General features: G+C 43.2%; 1 protein-coding gene across 5 annotated transcripts in view; it reads left to right on the forward strand.

Moving 5' to 3' along the window:
- lcp1 (lymphocyte cytosolic protein 1 (L-plastin)) overlaps positions 1-27,189 on the forward strand; it is a 78,280-nt gene that overhangs the window by 21,480 nt on the left and 29,611 nt on the right. For all 5 annotated transcript variants that reach the window (XM_072584589.1, XM_072584590.1, XM_072584588.1 and 2 more), the window contains 4 exons: positions 8,290-8,388; positions 9,338-9,495; positions 20,512-20,638; positions 24,379-24,514. In XM_072584589.1, the coding sequence (XP_072440690.1) occupies positions 8,322-8,388; positions 9,338-9,495; positions 20,512-20,638; positions 24,379-24,514 (488 nt within the window). In that variant the 5' untranslated portion in view covers positions 8,290-8,321. The remainder of the gene's footprint in view (positions 1-8,289; positions 8,389-9,337; positions 9,496-20,511; positions 20,639-24,378; positions 24,515-27,189) is intronic.

Below are 27,189 nucleotides of genomic sequence, written 5' to 3' on the forward strand. Positions count from 1 at the left end.
TGCAATGAAAAATTAAAGAAATTCTTCCAAGGAAAGCTTTCTAAGTTTGAACTTTGTTGCTCTATGGCATTACCTGAAGCAGAAACAAAGTTTCTTCAATGTTGGACACCATTCCAAATATAATACGTATTCCTGTAGACTTCAAATTCTAAGCACGCTTCAAAATCCCTCACAATCTTCGGTTTGTCTGAGCTGAATCATAAAACAGCGGCTGGTCTCTTTCAATTTGACTCATGGACTGAGGACATTGTTAAAATAGGATGCAAAGTAGAAAATGCAGGCTTTTGTGAAACTCGTCTGCATTTGATAGGGTTTGCAATTTTCCGAGTCTCTGTCTTCGCTCTGAACCAAAAACTGAGGTGTTATCTTCCATCTATCAGTGTGATGTAGATTCTAAGTAAGCCCTGTGCTAAAATAACTGGTTTCCACACTGGAGATTACAACTGCAATTACATCAGCTTTGAAGCTAAATGCTTAATGATTTAATGCTGCTGCCTTTAATCAAGTGAAAGATGCAATCCCTTGTTCCTTATCTCCAAAACCCTGGAAGCTAAGCCTTTGACAATTCGGCAGTAATTTCATTAATATCGTGCCATTCCATAACTTTTTCTTTACAGCTGTTTTGGGGCATGCAGTTTCAATTACATTTGAGTGAATTAAATGTGTTTCCACAGTAACATATACAACATATACAATGTAGCACTGGGATCTTTTCATCCCTTAAGTGTTTTGCTTGAACTCCAATAAACTGATTTTTACAAAAAATACGGTTAATTATTTCTTACTCAATTAGTGGTTACATTTTGAGAATTTTATTATTTGCAAATTCCACAACTCCTGAAATAGGGTGTTGGTTCCACTGCAGTTTCATCGTCTTGTCTTTGAATTTGTTCATGTTGTTTTGGTGGCAGTGATTAGGCCAGCATTTATTGACTGTCCTGAACAGCCTTTGAGAAAATGGTGAAGTACTGCTTTCTTGAACCTTTCTGATCTTGTAGGGAAGGTGTTATTTACGCAGCTGTTGGGGAAGGGCAACCAGGACTTTGACCCTGCAAGTGTGAAGGAATGACAATATGTTTCCAACTTGGGATGGTGTGTGCCTTGATTTGGACCGTGCAGGTGCTGGTGTTCTACAAGACATTGCCCTTGTCCTTCTAGTTGGTAGCGTTTGTAGATTTGGAAGGTGCTGCAAATCATATTGAAGGTAGATACACATTGCAACTACAGCAGTGAAGGGTTTAGATCTTTAGACTAAGGGTGGTATTGTCAATGAAATGGACTGCTTTGCCCCAGACAGTGGTGAGAGGTCTTGAGTGCATCCACTGCACAATTTGGAGGTTGTCCCATTTATAATTCTGTTTGTGGGTAGTGGAAAGTCTTGCTGCAGAATACCTGTCCTCTTACCTGTTCTGGTAGCCCTGGCACGTAGCCGGCTGGTCCAATTCATTTTCTGATTTTTTGCCCTTGAATGGCAAAAGGAGATGGTTTGTTTCTCTATTCTTTAAAGAAACACTGGCTGGTGCTTGTGGCATTAATGCTATGTTTAAACCCATGTATAGATGTTGGCTAGATATTTTTGCACGTGGGTATGAATTTTTTCATCACCTGAGAAGTTTTAACACTTTGCAAGCATCTCTACTTCTGACCAGGGTTATTGAACCAGGTGCAGTGAATGTGTTTAGGCTACAGTGTTGCTTTGAGGAGTTCCTGCCGTAAGGTTGTAGGACCGTGATAGCTTCTCTTGTCCCTGATCATTATCAACTTGAATTTTACTAGAGTTCCTTGGCACCACAGTTAATCACAAGCTGCCATTAAGTCAAGGTGAGTCGAGTGTCTGTAATGTTCAAACAAACAGTTGATTCAGGACAAAAGATATTTACTTCAGCCAATGTAAGAGTGTCAGTCATACAACAGAGAAACAGACCTTTTAGTCCAACTCATCCATGCTGACCAGACATCCCAATCTGACCTCGTCCCATTTGCCACGCCGATATCCCTCTTAAACCTTACTATTCATGTACCCATCCAGATGCCTTTTAAATGTTATAATCATACCAACCTCCCCCACTTCCTGTGGCAGTTTGTTCCATGCATTCGCCACCTTCTGTATGGAAAAGTTTACCCCTCTGGACCTTTTTAAATCTTTCCACACTCACCTTTTAAACTTATGCCCTCTGGTTTTGGACTTCCCCAACTGAAGAAAAAGCCTTGGCTATTCATCTTACCAATGCTCCTCATGATTTTATAAACCTGTATAAGTTCAGCCCTCAGCCTTCCGACACTCCAGGGAAAGAATTCCCAGCCTATTCAGCCTCTCTCTCGAACTCAAATCCTGAAATCTCAGCAACATCCTTGGCAATCTTTTCTCTGCAGTCTCAAATTGAACAATATCCTTCCAATAGGGCAACCAGAATTGTACAGAGTATTCTAAAAGTGGCCTCACCAATGTCCTATACAGTCATATCATGTTCTAATGAATGAAGGCATGTGTGCCAAACGCCACTTCACCACCCTGTCCACCTATGATACCACTTTCAAGGAACTATGAACCTGCACCCCTTGTTCTCTTTGTTCGAAAACACTTTCCTTGACCCTGCTATTAACTGTGCAAGACCTGCCCAATTTGCCTTCCCAAAATGCAATACCTCACATCTATCTAAATTAAACTCTATCTGCCACTCCTCAGCCTATCGGCCCATTTGATCAAGGTCCCATTGTAGTCTGAGATAATCTTCTTCACTGACCATTACATCACCTATTTTGGTGTCATCTGCAACCTTACTAACCATACCTCCTATATTCACATCCAAATCACTTATGTAAATGATGAAAAGCAATGGTTATAATGACGCCTCAGGAGAGCCTTGTTACTATGGATAAATGTCATTATTAACTAATGACGTGTCTCCCTCATGTGCATGATATGCTTAATGAAAAAAAATACTCCTTATTTGGAGAGATTATCTCAGAATGGTTTCAGTGGGAGAGAGATTCGGTAGCAGTGAGATGTAAAGAGGTCTGATGGATGCCAAGTATGTTTAGCGAGTATGTCTTAAAGGGGCATGTCTTTGAGTTCTTCCTGTGCTGTTTCAGATTAGAAAGATTCAGATAGCTGCACAGTGCTTTGTTTAAATTCTCTTAAAGTTGTGTTTTTCTTCACTATTGGAAGGTGAGCATTAATGGCAGGGCTGGTCTCATTATCCATTTGTTGCCTGCTGTGGTGTGGAGTGAAGGATCTGTCTGCCCTGGGGTGGGAAATTCAACACAGCACAGAGAAGGGATCATGATATATTTCCAAGTCCAAATAGTGTGTGACCTGGTAAGGGAATTTTCCGTGCAGTAGCATTCCTGACAGCCTGCTACTCTTGTCCTGATCAGTGATTTGAGATGCTCCCAAGTAAGACTGGGTGAATGTCTGCAGTGAATTGTGTAGTTGGTACATACTGCTGCAACTATACATCAGTGATGGGAAGGGAGTGAATGTTGAAGGCTGTTGATGGGGTGCCAATTAAACAGGCTACTTTGTGCTGGAAGATGCCAAGTTTCTTGAGCACTAGAGCTATGTTTATCCACAACACTCCAGACCTGTAAGTGACAGAAAGGCTTTAGGGAATCAGGAACTTATCCAGTGGCAGAATTCTTAGTCTCTTGATCAGTATCTGGTCCAGTTATGTGTCCGGCCATATGTGGTCCCCAAGACGTTGACGGCCATGCTTTTACATGTGAATGTCAGGGGGAGGTGGTTCAATTCTCTGTTGTAGGAACAGTCTTTGCCTGGCATCTGTGTGGCACCAATGTTACTTGGCACATATCCATTTTACCTCTCAATGCATACAGGAATGTTTTTGCATCTGAAGATGTAGAAATGGGACTGAATACTGCATAATCAGCAGACGTCCCTACTTCTGGCCTAATTGTGGAGGGAAGGTCATTGACATAGCTATGTTAGTTAGCCTCACACTTCCCTGAGGAACTCCTGTAGAGTTTCTCCTGGATTCCCGTTGACTTCAGGTTTACTCGGGTCTCTTGATGGCATGCTCTGTCAAACAGTCTTGATATCAAAGGCAGTCCCCCTCATCTCACCTCTGAATTTTAAAAAAAAGCAATGGACTGGATAGGATTTATCATGCTCTCACAGGCACGACGTAATCTTAATATTGCTGAACAGATGCCAACGTTATCGCTGCACTGAAACAACTTGGCTAGGTATGTAACTGAGTCAGAAGCTGTAGTGTTGGTCCTCACAATCTGTGCTCTATCCAGTGTGCACAGCCATTTCTTGATATCCGGAGTGAATGGAATTGGCTAAAGGCTGGTATATGTGTCGCTGGGAATCTCTCACTATGTCTAAGTTGAGTCATCCACTGAGCTGTTCTGGCTGAAAATGGTTTCACCTTTGAATTTGGCACTCCCCATCACTGAGGTATTTCTTTTACTCTTGAGTCTCCTATTTACCTAAGCTGTATTGTGACTAAAACTGGCAAGGCTTTGATCTGATTTCGTGGCTTTGGAAACAATTTAGCTGTTTCTAAAGCATGTACCCTCAACGTCGTTTCAACGCATTGTTTTACAGCATTGGTACATTAGGTGTACCTGCTGCTGATCCTGGCCTGCTCTTCTGTGCTCCACGTTGAACCAGGGTTGGTCCCCTGGTTTGATGGTGATCATAGAATGAGGGCTTTGCCAGGCTGGATTGTGGTGGAATACAATTCTACTTCTGATGACCCATAGGGCTCTCGTCAATACCCAGTTTTGAGCTACTTGGTCTTTTCTAAATCTATCCCATTTAAGACAGTGGTAGTATCACACAACCCACTGTCTGTTCCTTCAGTGTGACTATAGGAACTGCTCTCCATAAAGACTGTACGGTTATCACTGCTACCAACCCAGTCATCACAAGTTTCATGAATGACTGACAGTTAGATCAGATAATCAGTTCCATTCAGGGCTTCTGTCATGTTGCTTCTGTCACTACCTACTATAAGCTTGGTGTCCCTTTGTCACATTTACTGCTTAGATTGATAGATACTCAGTCTGTCTGTCTGTTTTTCTTTCCTTGCAATGCTGTTTCTACCACAACTGTGAGGTCAAACCAAGGAGGGGAAAACAGATTGATTTCCAAAAAGGCATGAGGTAACTCAATGAGTTTTGACAATAATCCAGTGACTGTTACTAAGTAGCTTTTCTTTCTTATTCCAGGTTTATTTATTGAACTTAATTTAAATTTCCCAGGTGCTGTGGTAGGATTTGAACTCACCTTTGGATTAGCAATCCAAAGACCAAGACAAAAGATTCAGTAATGTAACTGTTGTTTCTGTGTAGACACACACACACCTACAAATTTAAGCTGAAGAAAGGGATCAGCAAGATGGATATTAAAGAAGCATGTTCATTAGAGTAATTTGGATAAATTGCTCAAGTAGTAAATTGTATTAATAGGAAGACTAACAAGAATCTAAACATGTTGAAAAAAGAACACTAAGCTCATTTGTCTTTGTGTTTCTATGTTTTATTTAAGGCTGTCAGGTTAGCTCATTCGGTGCCTCTTATCGTTCTTTTCATGGGATTTGTTGCCCATCCTGAATTGAACAAGTTCTCTGTCAACTTCAGCTCCCAATGCTGCCTAGCTTGCTGTGCTCTTCCACCTCCTGGTCTGCCTTGGATTCCAGCATCTGCAGTTTTATGTCTCCTAACCAAGTTTGTACCACTCAGAAGTCTCTTCAAAGGAAGCCCACTTTGAAGAAGTTCTCTACCAGTCCTGAAGAAGGGTTACACCCAAAATGTCGACTTCTCTACCTCCCAATGCTGCCTGGCCTGCTGTGTTCTTCCAGCCTCCTGTCTGTTTTCCTTAGATTAGATTAGATTAGATTACTTACAGTGTCTGCAGATTCCAGTATCTGCAGTTTTTTTTTGTCTCTATCCTGAATTGAGTGACTTACTAGGTCAGTTCAGATGGCAGTTAAGAGTCAACCACATTTCTGAGAGTCCAGAGTCAAGTTTTAGACCAGATCGGATAAGGACAGCAGATTTTCTTTCCTTGTCATGTCTCTATATCAGAGGTCATGACATCGAGTTCCTCTCTGGGATGTCAGCACATAATCTAGGTTGGCATTTTTAGTTCCACTGAATGTGGCAGTTTTTGAGAGATTGTCTTGGAGGTGCAGAGCCAATAACTCTGCTGCCTGGTCAAGTGGATGTGAAAGAAGGAGGAACTGCAGTATCCAGGTCAATATTTATCCCCAACCAACAGCAGCTAAAACAGATGAACTAATCATTACCCCATAAACCTCAGATGGGGTGGAAGGTGTGTGCAAATTGTTACTATCGTGTCTTGGGGTGGCTGGGTTGTGTGAAGGTGGGAACAATTATAACATTCTTTTTACACCTGGATGGGTACATGAATAGGAAGGGTTTAGAGGGATATGGGCCCAATGCACGCAAGTGAGACTAGGTCAGATTGGGATGTCTGGTTGGCTCGGATGAGTTGGACTGAAGGGTGTGTTTCCATGCAGTATGCCCGTACGATTAAGTGCTTTACTAGGTTCTTTGTTGTTGTTGTTACAGCCACCATGTTTTCCTTTGTGCTTTCAAATCACAGGTGAAGATTATGACAGAATTACAGTAACATTAACTAACAGAAAGGGAAGCTTTGAATTTATGTCAAATGCATCGGGATGATTGAACATTAAAAAAGTAGGAATGAGGATTGTTGAGGGTTGTTACATTTCTTTGACTGAGTATGAAGTTAATCCTGTCTCTTTGTTGGTTACGTAGAACAGTCCATCTTCTGTAGTTACACAAGCACCACTGCCCATCTTTTCCTCTACGTCACTGATGACTGCATTGGTGCCACCTTATGCTCCCGCGAGGGGGTTGAGCAATTCATCAACTTCACCAACACATTCCACCCTTACCTTAAATTTACCTGGACCATCTCTGACACCTCCCTCCCCTTCCTGGACCCCTTCATCTCCATCTCCATTAATGACGGCCGATATTTTTTACAAACCCACCAACTCCCACAGCTACCTGGATTACACTTCTTCCCACCCTACCTCTTGCAAAAATGCCATCCCGTATTCCCAATTCCTCCGCCTCTGCTGTATCTGCTCCCAGGCGGACTATTTCCACCACAGAACACACCAGATGGCCTCCTTCTTTAGAGACCGCAATTTCCCTTCCCATGTGGTTAAAGATGCCCTCCAACGCATCTCGTCCACATCCCGCACCTCCGCCCTCCGATCCCACCCCTCCAACCGTAACAAGGACAGAAGCCCCCTGGTGCTCACCTTCCACCCTACCAACCTTTGCATAAACCATATCATCCAATGACATTTCTGCCACCTCCAAACGGACCCCACCACTAGGGATATATTTCTCTCCCCACCCCTTTCTGCCTTCCACAAAGACCATTCCCTCTGTGACTACCTGATCAGGTCCACGCCCCCAACAGACCACCCTTCTTTCCTGGCACCCTCCCCTGCCACCGCAGGGATTGCAAAACCTGCGCCCACACCACCTCCCTCCCCTCTATCCAAGGCCCTAAAGGAGCCTTCCACATCCACCAATATCATTATTATATCCATTGCTCACGATGCGGTCTCCTCTACATTGGGGAGACTGGACGCCTCCTAGCAGAGCGCTTTAGGGAACATCTCTGGGACACTTGCACCAATCAACTGCACCGCCCTGTGGCCCAACATTTCAATTCAAACCCCCCCCCCCCCCCCCCCACCTCAGCTGAGGACGTGGAGGTCCTGGGCCTCCTTCGCTGCCGCTCCCTCACCACCCGACACCTGGAGGAAGAACGCCTCATCTTCCGCCTCGGAACACTTCAACCCCAGGGCATCAATGTGGACTTCAACAGTTTCCTCATTTCCCCTTCCCCCACTTCACCCCAGTTCCAAATCTCCAGCTCAGCACTGTCCCCATGACTTGTCCTACCTGCCTATCTTCCTTTCCACCTATCCACTCCACCCTCCTCTCTGACCTATCACCTTTATCCCCACCCCCATTCACCCATTGTGCTCTTTGCTACCCTCCCCTACCCTCCTCTGACCTATCACATCCATTCCCACCCCCATTCACCTATTGTACTCTATGCTACTTTCTCCCCATCCCCACCCTCCTCTCATTTATCTCTCCACTCTGCCTGTATTCCTGATGAAGGGCTTTTGCCCGAAATGTTGATTTTCCTGCTCCTCTGATGCTGCCTGAACTGCTGTACTTTTCGAGCACCACTCTAACCCCCTATGAAGTTAATCAGTCAAGTTTTCTTTTTGTGTTCAGGTTTGTGCGCTCCCATCTGACATTAAAGGAACATGACAGAAACAGCACAGATCTCCACTGAAGAGTTGGAGGAACTGCAGGTAGCATTTTCAAAAATTGGTAAGTAACCATATTACCAAACCTTAGCAATAGTTACCCGAGTGGAGGGGACAGTGGGGAAAATCTGACAAACTGGCCAGAATGTACATTGTACATTGATTGTACTTCCGGTTAAACCATATATGGTGGGAACAGGTCACTGGCCTTCTCACTTTCAGTCTGAAGATGAGGCCCCCCTCTTGCTGCCACTACCACTCCAATGTTAGAGTCATAGAGATGTACAGCACAGAAACAGACCCTTTGGTTGGCTTGGACGAGTTGGACAAGATATCCCAACCCAATCTAGTCCCATTTGCCAACACTTGGCCCATATCCCTCTAAACCCTCTTTCCTATTCATATACCCATCCAGATGACTTTTAAATGCTGTAATTGTGTCAGCCTCCACCACTTCCTCTGGCAGCTCATTCCATACTCTCACCACCCTCTGTGTGAAAAGGTTGCCCCTTAGGTCCCTTTTAAATCTTTTCCCCCTCACCCTAAACCTATGCCCCTCTAGTTCTGCACTCCCCCACCCCAGGGAAAAGATCTTGCCTATTTATCCTTATGCTAATTAAACTTCAGCTTTTGGAAGATTTGGCTGCTGTACAAATGTTACTGAGTGGGTCACTGAACAGTCTGCTGACCCTGTATTGTTATTACCTGCCTGTCACATAACATCACCACATCCACATGCCCATCTCAAAACAAAGCTAATGAAGACTGCAGAGGACACATGGCTGAGGATTTCGCTGCAAGGACAATATCACTTCGGCAGTACGCAAATAAATTTGAGCAGAAACTACCCACGCAACACACATTTGGTGCCCACAGCTTCAAATCTTGTAAAGCACAAACTTCACTGTCAGATGTCTACAACCAGGGTAGTCTAGAAACAGGCTTGGAGAGGGATAGTCCTTAGCCGTTTGACCATCTAACAGCTTTACTAACTTTTAATTTTCACCTTTCAGACACTGATAACTCCGGATACATTGATAACAATGAACTCCACAACCTCTTTCAACAAGCTAACCTACAATTACCAGGCTACAAAATTCGTGAAATAAGAGAAGAGCTCGCGGCTGCTGGAGGTCAGAAGGACCAGATTAGTTTTGAAGACTTTGTTGGAGTAAGTTACAACGTCCATCTTTTTGGATGTACTTTTGGGTGCGAAGACCAGGGTTCTTTGAATATTTCCTGCTCGTTCTGTTTTAATTTAACAATCTGTTCAGAAATGTTATTACACACCCCCTGAAGCTGGTGGGGCTTGAACCTGGGCGTCTTGAAACACTAATCCCAAGCCACAAGAGGGCGTATCTACCTGCAGCTGCTCCACCACCATTTGCACATAAATGATGGGCAGTGCCATGAGCTCTCTTTGACAGCAACATCTGGCCCAACCAAAACTGTTCAATTTTATCCCCTTCACCCTTAGATTCCTGAGAATCTCAAATTGCTGCCTGCCACACTATCATTCGAGTGCACTGAAAAGCATGATGTTGCTGTTTCTGCATGGTGGATATGAAATAAACTTGCATTAGAAGGTTACAACTTGTCCGTCCTTTTAATACTGATGTGGTGATTACTGCCAAACAATCTCTTTGGCACTGCATCTTTAATTGACCGTGCAATCCCATTCCTTTTAGATTTGAATTTGTTTCATTGCTACTTTTATCCTGTTCCTCTTTTTGTGTAGCAAAGTAATATTTTCCCCCCACTCTGTTTATTTCTCCTCCATGTCTGATTTGATATTGAGTTCACCTACTTTGGCTTGCAATTACTTATTCAAACCTTGCACCATTTAGTTCACGGTCTTTTGACCTCGCTGGTTAAAGAGAGATCCAGTTGTTGACCTTGTTCACTCCAGTCCCAACCACTCAATTTCCCTGACTGATGTTAACAACTGATAAAGTCGACAACTTGCTGCATAAGGGCCGTAAACATGCAAGGGTAGGTTGAAGAAGAGACCCTTTTTTAAGTACCCAGTCCACTAAAATATACTCTGCAAATAGTCGTAGAAATGTACAGCATGCAAACAGACACTTCGGTCCCGTGTGACCTTGCCGACCAGATTCCTAAATTATTCTAGTCCCATTTGCCAGCATTTGGACCATATCCCTCTTAAACCCTTTCTATTCCTGTACCCATCAGATGCCTTTTAAAAGTTGTAATTGTACCAACCTCCACCACTTCCTCTGGCAGCTTATTCTATACACGTACCACCCTCTGTATGGAAAGGTTGCCCTTTAGTACCCTTTTATGTCTTCCCCCTCTCACCCTAAATCTATGCCCTCCAGTTCTCGACTCTCCCACCCCAGGTAAAAGACCTTGTCTATTTATCCTATTTATGCCCCTCAGGATTTTATAAACCTCTATAACGTCACCCCTCAGCCTCTGGTGCTCCAGGGAAAACAGCCCCAGCCTATTTAGTCTCTCCTTTATAGCTTAAACCCTCCAACCCTGGCAACATTCTTGTAAATCTTTTCTGAACCCTTTTCAAGTTTCACAACGTCCTTCCAATAGGAGGGAGACCAGAATTGCACACACTATTCCAACTGTGGCCTAACCAATGTCCTGTACAGCTGCAAAATGGCCTCCCAACTTCTGTACCCAATGCTCTGACCAATATTGGAAAGTATACCAGACGCATTCTTCATTAACCTATTTAGCTGCGACTCCACTTTCAAGGAACTATGAACCTGCACTCCCAGGTGCCTTTGTTCAGCAACACTCGCCAGGATCTTACCATTAATGTATAAGTCCTGCAAAGATTAGCCTTTCCAAAATGCAGCACCTTGCATTTATCTAAATTAAACTCCATCTGCCACTCCTCAGCCCATTGGACCATCTGATCAAGATCCTGTTGCACTCTGAAGTAACCATTTTCGCTGTCCACTGCACCTGCACTTTTGATGTCATCTGCAAACTTACTAAGTATATCCAAATCATATATATAAATGACAAAAAGCAGTGGACCCAGTACCGATCCTTGTGGCACACTAATGATCACAGGCCTCCAGTCTAAAAATCACCCACCACCACCACATTCTGTCTTCTACTTTCAAGCCAGTTCTGTAGCTAAATGGCTAGTTCTCCCTGTATTCCACGCGATCTAACCTTGCTAACCAGCCTACCATGAGGAACCTTGTCAAATGCCATACTGAAGTCCCGCTAGATCACATACACCGCTCTGCCCTCATGAATCCTCTTTGTTACTTCTTCAAAAATCTCAATCACGTTAGTGAGACATGATTTCCCAAACAAAGCTGTTTTGACTATCCCTAATCAGCCCTTGCCTATCTAAGTACATGTAAATCCTGTCCCTCAGGATTCCCTCCAACAATTTGCACACCATTGATCTTAAGCTCATCAGTCTATAGTTCCCTGGCATTTCCTTACCATCTTTCTTAAATAGTGGCACCACGTTAGCCAACCTCCAGTCTTCCGGCACTTCACCTGTGATTATCAATGATACAAATATCTTAGCAATGGACCCAGCAATCACTTTCCTAGCTTCCCACAGAGTTCTGTGGTACACCTGATCAGGTCCTGGGGATTTAGCCACCTTTTATGCAATTTTTTAAGATCTCCAGCACCACCACCTTGTAATATGGGCATTTCTCAAGATGTCAGCATCTATTTCCCTACATTTTATATCTTCCAGGTTCTTCTCCACAGCAAATACTGATGCAAAATACTCATTTAGTCTTCCCCCAGCTCCTGCAATTCCCCACACAGGCACCTTTTAAGAGGCCCTATGCTCTCCCTAGTTACCCATTGTCCTTAATTTATAAATTTCCGTTGGATTCTCCTTAACCCTATTTGTCAAAGCTATCTCATGTCTCCTTTTTTGCCCTCCTGATTTCCTTCTTAAGTATACTCTGAGTCATAGAGATGTACAGCATGGAAACAGACCCTTCGGTCCAACTTATCCATGCCAACCAGATATCCCAACCCAATCTAGTCCCATTTGCCAGCGTTTGGCCCATATCCCATCAAACCCTTCCTATTCAAATAACCATCTAGATGCCACTTAAATGTTGCAATTGTACTAGCCTCTGCCACTTCCTAAATAGCCCCAGCCTATTCAACCTCTCCCTATAGCTCAAATCCTCCAACTCTCCTACTGCCTTTATACTCTTCAGGATTCACTCGATCTGTGTTGTCTCTACCTGACATATGCTTTCTTCTTTTTCTTAACCGAAACCACAATTTCTCCAGTCATCCAGCATTCCCTACATTTATCAGGCTTGCCTTTACCCCCAACGGGAACATACTGTCTCTGGACTCTTGTGTTTGAGAGCATTTTCATTCCAAAAGAATGAAAAATTCAGCAATGTAAACTAAACACCAGGAGTCCAGAAAATAGAATATCGTTGAGCGATGGGATGCTCTGTTTGAACATTATGTATGTTTTTGTGGACCAAAGGTTTGAATGAGATACCATTACATTTTTATAGAGAAGTCCAACTCACTGGAACTCTCTGATCCATGGAGTTTGTTCAGAAATCTATTCCAAAGTGCCATTTTCTCCTGTATTCTAGCATGGGTATCAGGGAGAAATCTCTGCTGTTTGGAATCATACCTGGCACCTCGGAAGATGGTTGTGGTTGTTGGCAGGTCATCTCAGCTCCAGGGCATCTCTTCAGGAGCTCCTCAGGGAGTGTCCGAGGTCCAACCATCTTCAGCTGCTTCATCAATTACCTTCTCTCTATCATAAGGCCAGAAGTGGGGAAATGTGCTAATTTGGGCAATATTCAGCACTATTCATGGTTTCTCAGATACTGAAGCAGTCCTTGTTCAAATGCAACAAGATCTGGATGCCCAGGTTTGGGCTGACAAGTGGTAAGTAACATTCATGCCTTGTACCTGGCAAATGACAACACCAAATGAGACAGAATCTAACCTCTGTCCCTTAATATTCAGCGGGATTGCCATCACTGAATACCACAGTATCAACATCCTGCAATTGCATAAACATTTATCATTCTCCAGATGGAGAACTGGAGCAGCCACATAAACACAGTGGCTACAAGAGCAGGTCAAACACTGGGAATACTGTGGTGAGTAGCTCACCTGATTCCCCAAAGCCACCAACAAGGCACAAGTCAGGAGTGTGATAGAATACTCCCCACTCGCCTGAATGGGTGTAGCTCCAACAACACTCAAGAAACTTGACATCATCTAGGACAAAGCAGCCCCACTTGATTGACACCACATCCACAAACATCCATTCCCTCCACCATTGATGCTCAATCGCAGCTATGTGTACTATCTACAAGATACTCCATGGAAAGTCACCAAAAGTCCTTGGACAGCGCTTTCCAAATCCACAACCACCTCTATCTAGAAGGACAAGGGCAGCAGATACATGGGAATGTCACCAACTGCAAGTTGCCCTCCAAGCCACTCCTCATCCTGACTTGGAAATATATTGCCGTTCCCTCAGTGTCACTGGGTCAAAATCCTGGAATTCCTTCTCCCTCAGGGCATCGTGGGTAACCTAAGCCTTTTTTAGCAGTCAAGGAAACAACTCCCCATTGCCTTTGCAAAGGCAGCTAAGGATGGGCAATAAATACTGACACCATGAATGAACAATTTTTAAAAAGGGCCGTTATTCTGCTTGGAATTCAGGCAGGGATAGGGGTTAATTGTTTTCTGATATGGGTCAGAAAGCTGAGAGACTAATACAGCTTTTGCTGAGGAAATGCTGTTTGACAAAAACTGAAACTATGGTCCCATTGGATGTATAATTTGGATAACTGGGGGGATGGGGCAGGGGTGGGGGGCAGTGGCTTGCTCATTATATCTTGCCTCCCAGACATAGGCACCCCTTCCTGCACAAACTGCTAGTCCTCCACTTAACCAGGGATCACCTCAAGCTGCCAAGGTCAGGTTATCCCTGGCTTCCCCATCCCTTTATTAGGGCCTCATTTCAACCCGGAAACGTCTGGATGGAAGCAACTTGATGGGCTGAATATCTTTCCAAGATCCTGATTTTCTTGTGCTACCAGAAGACTGCAAAGCCCACTAATTTCCCAAACATCCAGTTTATAATTGAAAGAGATTTCAATGAAGCACAGGAATATTTAACCAACCACACCTTGGTCCCTTTTCACTTTGTTTTTGTCTGAAGCAGGCTGTAGTTTCTTAGAATATTATCATATCCTATATACTCCTTGTTTCCATTTATATGTAAACAATTGCATCTGAACTATTTGACAATTTTTGCTACAGGGGTGAGCATTGCCAAAATATTTTCATACCTTTATTGAGACGTCCGATCAGCCTTTCTAGAGCTTGACCTCCACAGCCATCCCTATAAGTTGTTACTCTGATTCTTTTATTCTTAACAACTTCAAACAAACTTCTCATAGTTGAGTAATACAAGTTGTCTAGGTCAATGTTTGTGGATTAAAATGATCAGCCTTGTTTTCTGATTGTTTGCGGGGCCTTACTGTGTGCAGAATAGCATTGACAGGAACAACTCTTGGCTGTGAAGTGTTTTGTAACATCCTAAAGATAGGAAAGGTACAATTATAAGTTCTCTGAACATGTTTATGTTTAGTGGAGAGAGTTAATTAACAGTTTTCTTAAAGGAAGGTTCCTCTAATAAATTAATTTTTTTTTAAACCTAGAATTTTGGAGGGTTTATTTTCCCCCAGAAATCGGGTGTTCAAATCCTAGCACCCCAGACCATAAGGCCAAAAGACATAGGAGTGGAAGCAAGGCCATTCGGCCCATTGAGTCCACTCTGACATTCAATCATGGCTAATGGGCATTTCAATTCCACTTACCTGCAGTCTCCCTGTAGCCCTTAATTTCTTGCGAGATCAAGAATTTATCATTCTCTGCCTTGAAGACACCGAACGTCCCGTCCTCCACTGTGCTCCGTAGCAATGAATTCCACAGGCCCACTGCTCTCTGGCTGAAGAGATGTCTCCTTATTTCCATTCTAAATTGACTCCCTCTCTAATTTTAAGACTGTACACACTGGTCCTAGACTCCCCGCCTAACGGAAACAACTTCCCAGCGTCCACCCTTTCTTAGCCATGCATTATCTTGTAAGTTTCTATTAGATCTCCCCTCAACCTCTAAACTCTAATGATTACTGTGCTTACAATGATTGTAAGAATGAACTTAGTTATGAGGATAGAATGGACTTCATTGGAGCTGTGGGGTGAGCACAGAGTGGGAGATTATGAAGCATTAACATGAATTTGAATAATTTGTTCATTGGTTGTAATGTTATTGAGCGCATGAAGTAAAAAATAACCATAAATGATATGGGTGAAGTTCACAGCACGGAATCAGATAAGTTAATTGTTGTTTTAAGTCTGTCCAAGAGAGAGGCTGTATTAGTGAGTACAGTGTGTTCTTTCTTTATTATGTGTTTTTGGAGATAAGTCTCTTGATTAAACTTAAAATATAAGCCATAGCTATTAATTTAACCTGGTGCAGTGTTTTGTAGAGGAATAAGACGGTGTTATTTTCTGGGTCTGTAGATTGTGAAGGAGCAAAAATGGCCTTTGCAGTGATCTGTACTACTTGTCAGATGTGGGAATTTAAAGAGAGTTTAAGGGTTACTGTGGATTATATCTGCCATAAATGCTGTTGGATGCAAATCTTCTCAGATTGAGTGGATCTGTTGGAGAGACAGATAGAAGCGATGAGGAATTTGCAACAGCAACAGTATGTGATGGATGGCAGTTATAGGAAGGGGGGAAAGTCTCAGATACAGTCACATAGATGGGTTAACTCCAGGAAGGGTAAGAGAGGTAGACAGCTAGTGCAGGAGTCTTTTGTGGATATATACCCATTTCAAACAGGTATGCTGTTTTGGAAAATGTCGGGGGTGATAGCACGAACAGCCAAGTTTCTGGTGTTGAGACTGGCTCTAATGCAATGAGGGGTATGTCGGCTTCCAAGAGATCAATTGTGTTAGGGGATTCTGTAGTCCGAGGTACAGGCAGACGTTTCTGTGGTCAGCAGAGAAAAATCTAAATGGTGTGTTGTTTCCCTGATGATCAAGGATGTCTTGGAGAGGGGCCAGCAGGAAGTCATTGTCCACATTGGAACCAATGACATTGGAAGGGAAAAGGTTGAGATTCTGAAGGGAGGTTACAGAGAATTCGGCAGAAATTTAAAAAGGATTACTCCCAGTGCTACAAGCTAGTGAGGGCAGGAATAAAAGGATAGAGCAGATGAATGCATGGCTGAGGAGCTGGTGTATGGGAGAAAGATTCACATTTTTGGATCATTGGAATCTCTTTTGGGGTAGAAATGACCTGTACAAGAAGGACGGATTGCACCTAAATTGGAAAGGGACTAATATACTGGCATGGAAATTTGCTAGGACTGCTTGGGAGGATTTAAACGAGTAAGGTGGGGGGTTTGGGACTCAGGGAGATAGTGAGGAAAGAGATTGATCTGAGACGGATACAGCTGAGAACATAAGTGAGTCAAACAGTCAGGGGAGGCAGGGACAAGGTAGGACTAATAAATTAAACTGCATTTATTTCAGTGCAAGGGGCCTAACAGGGAAAGCAGATGAACTCAGGGCATGGTTAGGAACATGGGACTGGAATAGCATAGCATTTACAGAAACATAGCTCAGGGATGGGCAGGACTGGCAGCTTAATGTTCCAGGATACAAATGCTACAGGAAGGATAGAAAGGGAGGCAAGAGAGGAGGGGGAGTGGCCTTTTTGATAAGGGATAGCATTACAGCTGTGCTGAGGGAGGATATTACCGGAAATACATTCAGGGAAGTTATTTGGGTGGAACTGAGAAATAACAAAGGGATGATCACCTTATTGGGATTGTATTATAGACCCCCCCCCCCCCCCCCCCCCCCCCCAATAGTCAGAGGGAAATTGAGAAACAAACTTGTAAGGAGATCTCAGCTATCTGTAAGAAGAATAGGGTAGTTATGGTAGGGGATTTTAACTTTCCAAACATAGACTGGGACTGCCATAGGGTTAAGGGTTTAGGTGGAGAGTAATTTCTTAAGTGTGTACAAGATAATTTTCTGATCCAGTATGTGGATGTACCTACTAGAGAAGGCGCAAAACTTGACCTACTCTTGGGAAATAAGGCAGGGCAGGTGAACTGAGGTGTCAGTGGGGGAGCACTTTGGGCCAGCGACCATAATTCTATTTGTTTTAAAATAGTGATGGAAAAGGATAGACCAGAACTAAAAGCTGAAGTCCTAAATTGGAGAAAGGCCAATTTTGACGGTATTAGGCACAAACTTTTGAAAGCTGATTGGAGGCAGATGTTCACAGGCAAAGGGACGGCTGGAAAATGGGAAGCCTTCAGAAATGAGAACAAGAATCCAGAGAAAGTATATTCCTGTCAGGGTGAAAGGGAAGGCTGGTAGGTACAGGGAATGCTGGATGACTAAAGAAATTGAGGGTTTGGTTAAGAAAAAGAAGGAAGCATATGTCAGGTATAGACAGGATAGATCAAGTGAATCCTTAGAAGGGTATAAAGGAAGTAGGAGTATACTTAAGGGGGAAATCAGGCAGGCAAAACGGGGACATGAGATAGCTTTGGAAAATACAATTAAGGAGAATCCAAAGGGTTTTTACAAATATATTAGGGACAAAAGGGTAACTAGGGAGAGAATAGGGCCCCTCAAAGATCAGGGTTGAAAAGTGTGGTGCTGGAAAAACAAAGCAGTCCAGGCAGCATCTGAGGAGCAGGAGAATCGAAGTTTCGGGCATAAGCCCTTCAGGAATCTGTCTGGCCTGCTGTGTTTTTCCAGCACCACACTTTTCAACTCTGGTCTCCAACATCTGCAGTCCTCACTTTCCCCTCAAAGATCTGCAAGGTGGCCTTTGTGTGGAGCAACAGAAAATGGGGGAGATACTAAATGAATATTTTTCATCAGCATTTACTGTGGAAAAGGATATGGAAAATATAGACTGTAGGGAAATAGATGGTGACACCTTGCAAAACGTCCAGCTTGCAGAGGAGGAAGTGCTGGATGTCTTGAAACGGTTAAAGGTGGATAACTCCCCAGGACCTGATCAAGTGTACCCGAGAACTCTGTGGGAAGCTAGAGAAGTGATTGCTGGGACTCTTGCTGAGATATTTGTATCATCGATAGTCACAGGTGAGGTGGTGGAAGACTGGAGGTTGGCAAACGTAGTGCCACTGTTTAAGAAGGGCAGTAAAGACAAGCCAGGGAACTATAAATCGGTGAGCCTTACCTCGATGGACAAGTTGTTGGAGGGAATCCTGAGGGAAAGGATGTACATGTATTTGGAAAGGCAAGCACTGATTAGGGACAGTCAACATGGCTTTGTGCGTGGGAAATCATGTCTCTCAAACTTGGTTGAGTTTTTTGAAGAAGTAACAAAGAAGATTGATGAGGGCAGAGCAGCAGATGTGATCTATATGGACTTCAGCAAGGCGTTCGACAAGGTTCCCCATGGGAGACTGATTAGCAAGGTTAGATCTCATGGAATACAGGGAGAACTAGCCATTTGGATACAGAACTGGCTCAAAGGTAGAAGACAGAGGGTGGTGGTGGAGGGTTGTTTTTCAGACTGGAGGCCTGTGACCAGTGGAGTGCCACAAGGATCGGTGCTGGGTCCTCTACTTTTTGTCATTTACATAAATGATTTGGATGCGAGCATAAGAGGTACAGTTAGTAAGTTTGCAGATGACACCAAAATTGGAGGTGGAGTCACCAAAATTGGAGGTGGAGTGGACAGCGAAGAGGGTTACCTCGGATTACAACAGGATCTGGACCAGATGTGCCAATGGGCTGAGAAGTGGCACATGGAGGTTAATTCAGATAAATGGAAGATGCTGCATTTTGGGAAAGCAAATCTTAGCAGGACTTATACACTTAACGGTAAGGTCCTAGGGAGTGTTGCTGAGCAAAGCTACCTTGGAGTGCAGGTTCATTGCTCCTTGAAAGCAGAGTTGCAGGTAGATAGGATAGTGAAGAAGGCGTTTGGTATGCTTTCCTTTATTGGTCAGAGTATTGAGTACAGGAGTTGGGAGGTCATGTTGCTGCTGTACAGGACATTGGTTAGGCCACTGTTGGAATATTGCATGCAATTCTGGTCTCCTTCCTATTGGAAAGATGTTGTGAAACTTGAAAGGGTTCAGAAAAGATTTACAAGGATGATGCCGGGGTTGGAGGAGTTGAGATTTAGGGAGAGGCTGAACAGGCTGGGGCTGTTTTCCCTGGAGCGTTGGAGGCTGAGGGGTGACCTTATAGAGGTTTACAAAATTATGAGGGGCATGGATAGGATAAATAGACAAAGTCTTTTCCCTGGGTTCAGGGAGTCCAGAACTAGAGGGCATAGGTTTAGGGTGAGAGGGGAAAGATATAAAAGAGACCTAAGGGGCAACTTTTTCACACAGAGGGTGGTATGTGTATGGAATGAGCTGCTCCAGAGGATGTGGTGGGGGCTGGTACAATTGCAACATTTAAGAGGCATTTGGATGGATAAATGAATAGGAAGGGTTTGGAGGGATATGGGCCGGGTGCTGGCAGGTGGGACTCGATTGGGTTGGGATATCTAGTTGGCATGGACAGGTTGGACCAAAGGGTCTGTTTCCATGCTGTACATCTCTATGACTCTATGACATGATTAAGTAGATTAGGGAAAACATCCTTCCATGGAAGTTCATTAGAATGTGACAGAATTTGTAAATTATTTTGAAAGTGAATTAAATGATTGATGGAATTAGTGTTTTGGGGCTTAGATTTCATGGTTTGCAGATCACGAACACAAATTTTGTTATCCCTAATGGCCTGTTTCTATGCTCAGAAAACTCAAATGATTTCATTTTGACTTCCCTAACCCACTGTTGCCACTTGTAGCTGCAGTAGACCAATTGCTACTTTTTTTTTGAAGTACCTTTGGTTATACGTTGTTGCACAATCATACTTTTTCTGTAGTGGATGGCAGACAAATATATGGCTTTAAGATGGAAATTAAACGTGAGTTTTCAGTGACACCTAATGATACGTAGTTGCATAATTAATCATCCATCTGCATCATGTTGTTTTTTTTTAATATGTGTACATCTAAGCTTCATTTTCAGAAGGTCCTTGATATTGCTACCTTTGAGGTTGCCCACTGAAATGTAGGAATAATCATCTCTTGTATTTTCACAGCTTTTCCATGGTCTGAAGAGCAGTGACGTTGCCAAGACATTCAGAAAGCAACTCCTGAAAAAGGAGGGAATCTGTGCTGTTCATGGAACTGAAAAGTCCAGTGAAGGAACTCAGCATTCCTACTCAGGTAGGTGCTAAGGTGCCTTGCTTGGAAAGCATAGGTCAAAGTAAGCTGCTGTCTAGTTTAGTACTGCAAAGTGGATTTGTGTGCTTTTTGTCAGAAAAACAGAGGAACCTTGATTATCTGAAAGACACGGGCAGGGAGTATTTTGTTCGGATAATCAAATGCCGGATATCACAGTCTAGCTAAGAATCGGGACCTTGCAACCTTGTTTGGACGATCCAAAATTCAGATAATCAACATTCGGGTAATCTAGATTCCTCTGTATTTCAGGGAGAGCTGTATTGGCCTAAAAGGGGAAAATAAATAGAAAGATATCCTAATTGTGATGAATGAAGAAGGGTGGGAGGAGGCTTGTGTTGGACCTAAACATCAGATGTGACATATGGGCTAAGTGTCTTTTTTTCTGTACAGACAGCATGATTCAATGATGATTACTTTTGTCTAACTTAAGTTCTCAGAATGCAGATGTATAGGCACCACGATATAAGTAGTAATAGTGTCACCTGAATGCGACCTCTGAGCACACAGCAGTCCATTTTTTGCTGTTGTTTAATCCAAAGGTGGTGATCTGGGGATTCATGGATTTGAATCCCAACACGGCAAATGGTGAAATCTGAATTTAAAAATATCTGGGACGAAGTTCTCATCTAATGGTGACCAGATAATCAATATTGGTTATTGTAAAAACTGATCTGGTTCACTAATGTCCTCCTAGGGAAGAGAAATCTGCCATCATTACCTGGTCTGTCCTACACGTTAACTGAATTTAGTGGGTTGATAATTTTGTTGCACTGTTCCACAACTCGTCCACAAATGTAACAGTAAATTGCAATGAGATCACCTAAATGACCAATTTGATTTGGTTTGAATTACTGTTGTCACATGTACCTAAGTACAGTGCAAAGTTTTTTTTTGTGAACAGTGCAGTCAGATCATAACAAACAAGGACATACAAGTCATAGTGTTTCGATCGAGGCATGCCACTTCACGGGAGATGCACAAAAGCAATATGCCTGACTGGCTGCTACCCATGATGAAAACAGTTCACACCAGGTTTTCCTCATTAAGTAACAATACCTCTATTTATTGTAACACACTTTTAACTTGAATAAAAACAAAAAGAAGAGATTTCTAATATATGCAACTTAACCTATACCCCTTGGAAAACCCCAAAAATTCCATCACAATGAAGACAGACAAAAAATAGGTGAAACAAAAAGGATAAACAGAATTGCAAAGCATCAAAATTCCTGACCACTGGTTGGAAAGTACTCTTTTGTCACCAGTCTTTTTGATTCTTGCAATAGCAAGATGCTATCACATGTACATGGGTGGCCAGCCCTTGATTCTCAGTGCAGTTCAGACTCGAAATCTCCCTCTTTTTGCTTCCAAACAGCAACATTGCACCTGGTTGAGCTGTGCAATACAACACATGATTTTCAAGTTGCAAAACGTTTGTTTTTTTTTCAGTTGTAACAATCCAACTTCCACTTCAGTTTACAGTTCCAAAACATGGAAATTCTATGGTTTCTTGCAATGTGACTCCAAACCCACAGCAATGGCCTCTGAAATGGCCGAGATAGAAAAGCAGTTCGAAGGCAATAAGGAATAGGCAAGAGATGCCAGTGATACCCACAACCCCATGCAAGAGTAAAGAAGGGAAACTCTTTCAAAAAAAAAAGGTTATCATAACATTCAATTAGGTTTAAGTCTGAAGGAAAGGTTGGAACATTGCTTAGGTTGGGATCAGTGTGGCAGGAGGTATACACTAAGCACAGACTCTGCTTTATTCTGGGCAATCTAGCTGTTTGTATCTACAATGCACATACATATGTAGATTTCAGATGAAGACGTCTGTATCTGGATCCCAGAGCAAGACAACAACAAAAAATTGAGAACACAGCTGAGAAAGATCTTCCAGACCAGGGCAATAGGTGCAGAAGCATAAATTCAGTCCAGTGAAGCCACGTGGTGTAGATATGTTTTTATTCTGGAAAGATATGTCTCCTTATTGGAGCTTTAAACAAATTTTTAAAAATGAAAATAATGTTAGTAGACTTACTGTGTGAACCTTTGGAGTTATTACCTTTTAAACCTCACCCAATAATGTTTGCATTTCTGATTGTTGCATGCAGATTATGGTGCACATCCAAATCAGTTGGATGTGTAGTGAATTTTACAGACAACTATTCCTGTGAGGTTTCACATCCGTTTCATTCATACACCCATACCAGTATGTAATTTTGCTTGCAATGGTTTTCAGAAGTACTTTGAGAAATCAACATCATTTTGTAATGATGAGTGCTCCAGTCATGAGGTGTGGCCCAAATGCCTGTTGGGAAAGTACTACCATTCTTTCAAACAAAATTACAGGAAATTATGCAACTACAAGTTGCCAACAAGGATTACCAAATTTCTGAGAAGAGGTACAAAGGGGAGGTGGTTTTGTGTAAAAAGCAATGGAAATTGATGATGCAACCCTCATTGAATGCAGTGCCTTGCCCATGTGCTGGGCATTGTGGATTTCCTCGTTCGTCAGCGAGTTGTTTAACTGGAGTTCATCTCCATGCCAATGATCAGGCACAAGGCTCAGTTTTACCTGATTAATACACCAGACTGAGCTGGTGGCTGTAAGGGTGTCTATGCCACTCCTCCAAAAGCTGCTGGCCCATCACTATCATGGGCTAGCTCTTCTGTCCAAGTGGCGCCACTGAGGGGAGTGGCCACTACTGGGACTTCAGGCCATCCCCAACGATATGGGTCAGACTTGATTCAAGTGGGCTGACCTCACTGGGACAGGCCCAGGTTGGACGTGGGGTCAATTGGGTATAATACCAGCAGGAAGGCACTCTTACAGGGGCACAAGTTAACCACGTAAGGGCCTTAGTTGGCCTAAGAGTACGGTAAGTCACCCAAAACTAATCCTTCCACTGGTACGTTAGCCAGAGTTGGGGAGATTATTGGGGTGGAGCAAGTGGGAGCTGGAGCAGGGCAGGGAGAGAAAATAGGAATGGTTGGGGGAGGGGGGAAACAGTGTTTGGTGGGGGATTTGAGCTGGGGAGGGAAAGGTGCTGAATGTAAAATTCCATAGGGAGTCAATTTGGCTCACTGCTTTTATGCTAGTTCTGGGTAGTACAGACTAGTCTGTCCCATTCCTGATCTCCCATAGTCTTTATCCATCCATCCTTATAATCATTCTCTCCATTTCCAAATCTCACTACTCCCCCACCCACTCCCATAGCAGTTGATTTTCCTCGTATCCATCCAATTTCCTTTTTATGATTGTTTTTTAAATCCACTTCCACCAGTAGTGCATTTGAAATCATTAGAAAGGTATGCATAACAAACATGCCTCCTTGCATTCCCTCCTGCTTTTCTTACCCTATAAGTGAACAATGTATATCCCTTAATTCTCATACAATCAGTGATAAGACTAAAGCATATTAACTGAATGATCCCAATGACAGTGTTGACCAACACATCTTTGCTGCAGACCCTCTCTTTTTTTTTAGAAAAGCACATATTTTTGGGATTCAAAAGTGGATCTTTTGGTCAATTTCAACTGTAGGAGTTTTGTGCTGTCAGTTATTGCTGTCTTCAGGTGTTGTGAGATGTTGACTGCATTGTACAATAAGAGGTCTAGAAACAAAACAGATAGTTTAGCTCCAGGAATCTTCAATATTCATGCTCCTGTATTCGTCGAACAACAAATGACCATTTGAGTCTGATCTTATTTATTGCAGAGGAAGAAAGGTATGCCTTTGTTAATTGGATCAACACTGCTTTGGAGAAGGATCCAGACTGTCAGCAACTGATTCCAATGGATGCCAACAGTGACACTGATCTCTTTGCTGCTGTTGGAAATGGCATTATCCTTTGGTGAGTTACTCCTGCCTCGCACCTTCCTGTCGGTCTAAAACAGCCCATTTGTCTTTACCTCCTATTGAATTAATTTGTCTCCGAACATGGAACAGCTGACATCGACAAGCTCCCTGACTTCGCCAGTTGTGTTACCCTTCTCGGCGGAATCACTAGAGGCAGCGGAAATAACAAACAGCAACTCTGTGTCCATGTTTTTTAAAAGACTAAACTTAAAAGGAAAGGCTAAGAGAATCTTGTGATGCAGTGATAGTGTCCCTACCCCTGGGCCAGGAAGTCTGAGCAAGCCCCATCTGCTCCAGAGATGTCTCATAACATTATAATCACCACAGATTTTATGTAGAACGAGGTGAGAATGATCTTCAATTGATTAACAGCCCCAATCCGAGAACTATATTCTGTGAGGTCCACCTCACTACACTTTCCACTAACTGTACAGCTATGGCCATTTCTCTGGTTAAATAATATGTTCATACTGCTACAGAGTCAGAGGTGTACAGGTAAGAGAAAGCCCTTTGACCTATTGATATATGTGCTGGTCAAATAACAACTGTCTAACTATTCTAATCACATTTTCCAGCACTTGGCTGATTAGGCTTGTGTGCTTTGGCATCGTATGTGCACATTGAAATATTTCTTAACTGTTATGAAGTTTCTACTTCTCCCACTCCAACAGGCAGTGAGTTCCCATTTCTGGGTGAAAAAGTTTTTCCTCACATCCCCTCTAAATCTCCATGCCCCTTATCTTACACCTATGTCCCCAGTCATTTAATTCCTCCTTCAAAGGGAAAAGTTCCTTCTGGTCTACCCTAATAATGTCCCTCATAATTTTATACATCTCAATCATATTCCCTCTTTATTGTCTCTTTTTAAGGAAAACAGCCCCACTCTATCCAATCTCTCTTTATAACCGCAACTGCATCCTGGTAAATCTCCTCTGCACTCTTTCCGGTGTTATCACATTCTTCCTATAATGTGGATTCCACAACTGCACACAATACTCGAGCTGTGGTCTAAGCAACCCTTGGTAAAGTTCCAGTATCACCTCCCTGCTCTTAAATACTATTCCTCACCTAATAAAGGCAGGTATCCCATATGCCTTCTTAGCCAGTTTATCCACCTGTCCCACGACCTTTCGGGATGGATGACTTGCACATAAAGGTCTACTGATTCTCTGTGATCCCCGGGATCCGACCATTTCATGTATAATTTTGATTGTTGCGTGTTGCTGACAAGGCCAACAGTTATTGCCCACCCCTAGTTTCCCAAGGCCATCTGGGACTGGAGTGGAGTAGACATTAAAATTTTGGATGGCTGCTGACCAAGTTGATGATTTTGTTCTGGTTAGTGGGGAGTCTTTTACACATTGGAATGGCATACCTATCTGGATACTTAGAACATTCCATCACAATACTGGCCTCTGCCTTTGTAGGTGGTAGCCTTCTGGTTTGGGAAAGTCAGGAGATGAGCCACTCCAGGCAGAGTGGCTAACCTGTGACCTGGTGTACGAGCACTTGTGTTCCAGTTGGGTTTTTGGTCACAGGTAACTCCCAGGTTGCAGCCTGGTGAGGGTAATGTCATTGAATGTCAAGGGAGATGGTTAGTTAGCCATATTATGGTGAGTGTATGGTACTTGTGTAATCAAATGTTACTTGCCACTTATCAGCTCAATTTATGTATATAACATTAGATTCCTTCAGCATTTGCAAACATGTGGTTCCTGGCTATCCCTACATTTTCTACATTTGTCTTAAGATTCAGGTGGTCACTGGGTCCACTCACTACATCCCTGTTGATTGGATGTGTCTCACCACTGGGTCAGCATTACACAGAGTCACATTTGTCCTTCTGCATTGTCTGGGTGCTGTGTTAGGTTAGATTAGATTAGATTTCCTACAGTGTGGAAATAGGCCCTTTGGTCCAACCAGTCCACACTGACCCTCCGAAGAGTAACCCACCCAGACCCATTGCCCTCTGACTAATGCACCTAACACCCGGAGGAAACCCACGCAGACACAAGGAGAATGTGCAAACTCCACACAGACAATCACCAGAGGCTGGAACTGAACCAGGGACCTTGGTGCTGTGAGGCAGCAGTGCTAAATACTGTGCCATCGTGCCGCTCCTATTATTTGATATCACTATCCTGTGCTTAGAACATGGAGGCAAACAGTTAGTCATAGAGCTGTGCACTTCCTCTACCTCCCTCAGGGCCCTGGAAGGGTGTTACCAAGTCGGCATCATCTGTAACTCTGGCACAGGAGATCCACGTTCAAGTCCCACCTGCTCCTGAGGTGTGTTCCAAATCTCTGTACAGAATCAATCAGTAAACATTTAAAAGTGGCAAAATGTTCCATTTTGGTGAATAGTTTCACTCCCCGATAATGCACAGAAGTCAGTAGAGCATTTTTAGTTCCACAATGATCTAGCGTTCATCTCTCACAATGCCAAATCAAATATCATGGTAGTGCCAAATCAACTGTGCCACTTCCAAATACAGGGCATAGTTGATAAGTGTCAAGATTAGATTAGTGCTGGAAAAGCACAGCAGGTCAGGCAGTATCAGAGGAGCAGGAAAATTAACATTTCGGGCAAAATCCCTTCATCGGGCTTTTGCCCAAAACATTGATTTTCCTGCTCCACCGATGCTGCCTGACCTGCTTTTCCAGCACTAC

The sequence above is a fragment of the Chiloscyllium punctatum genome, chromosome 15 (genome assembly GCF_047496795.1).
Source record: "Chiloscyllium punctatum isolate Juve2018m chromosome 15, sChiPun1.3, whole genome shotgun sequence".
Classification (NCBI taxonomy): domain Eukaryota; kingdom Metazoa; phylum Chordata; class Chondrichthyes; order Orectolobiformes; family Hemiscylliidae; genus Chiloscyllium; species Chiloscyllium punctatum.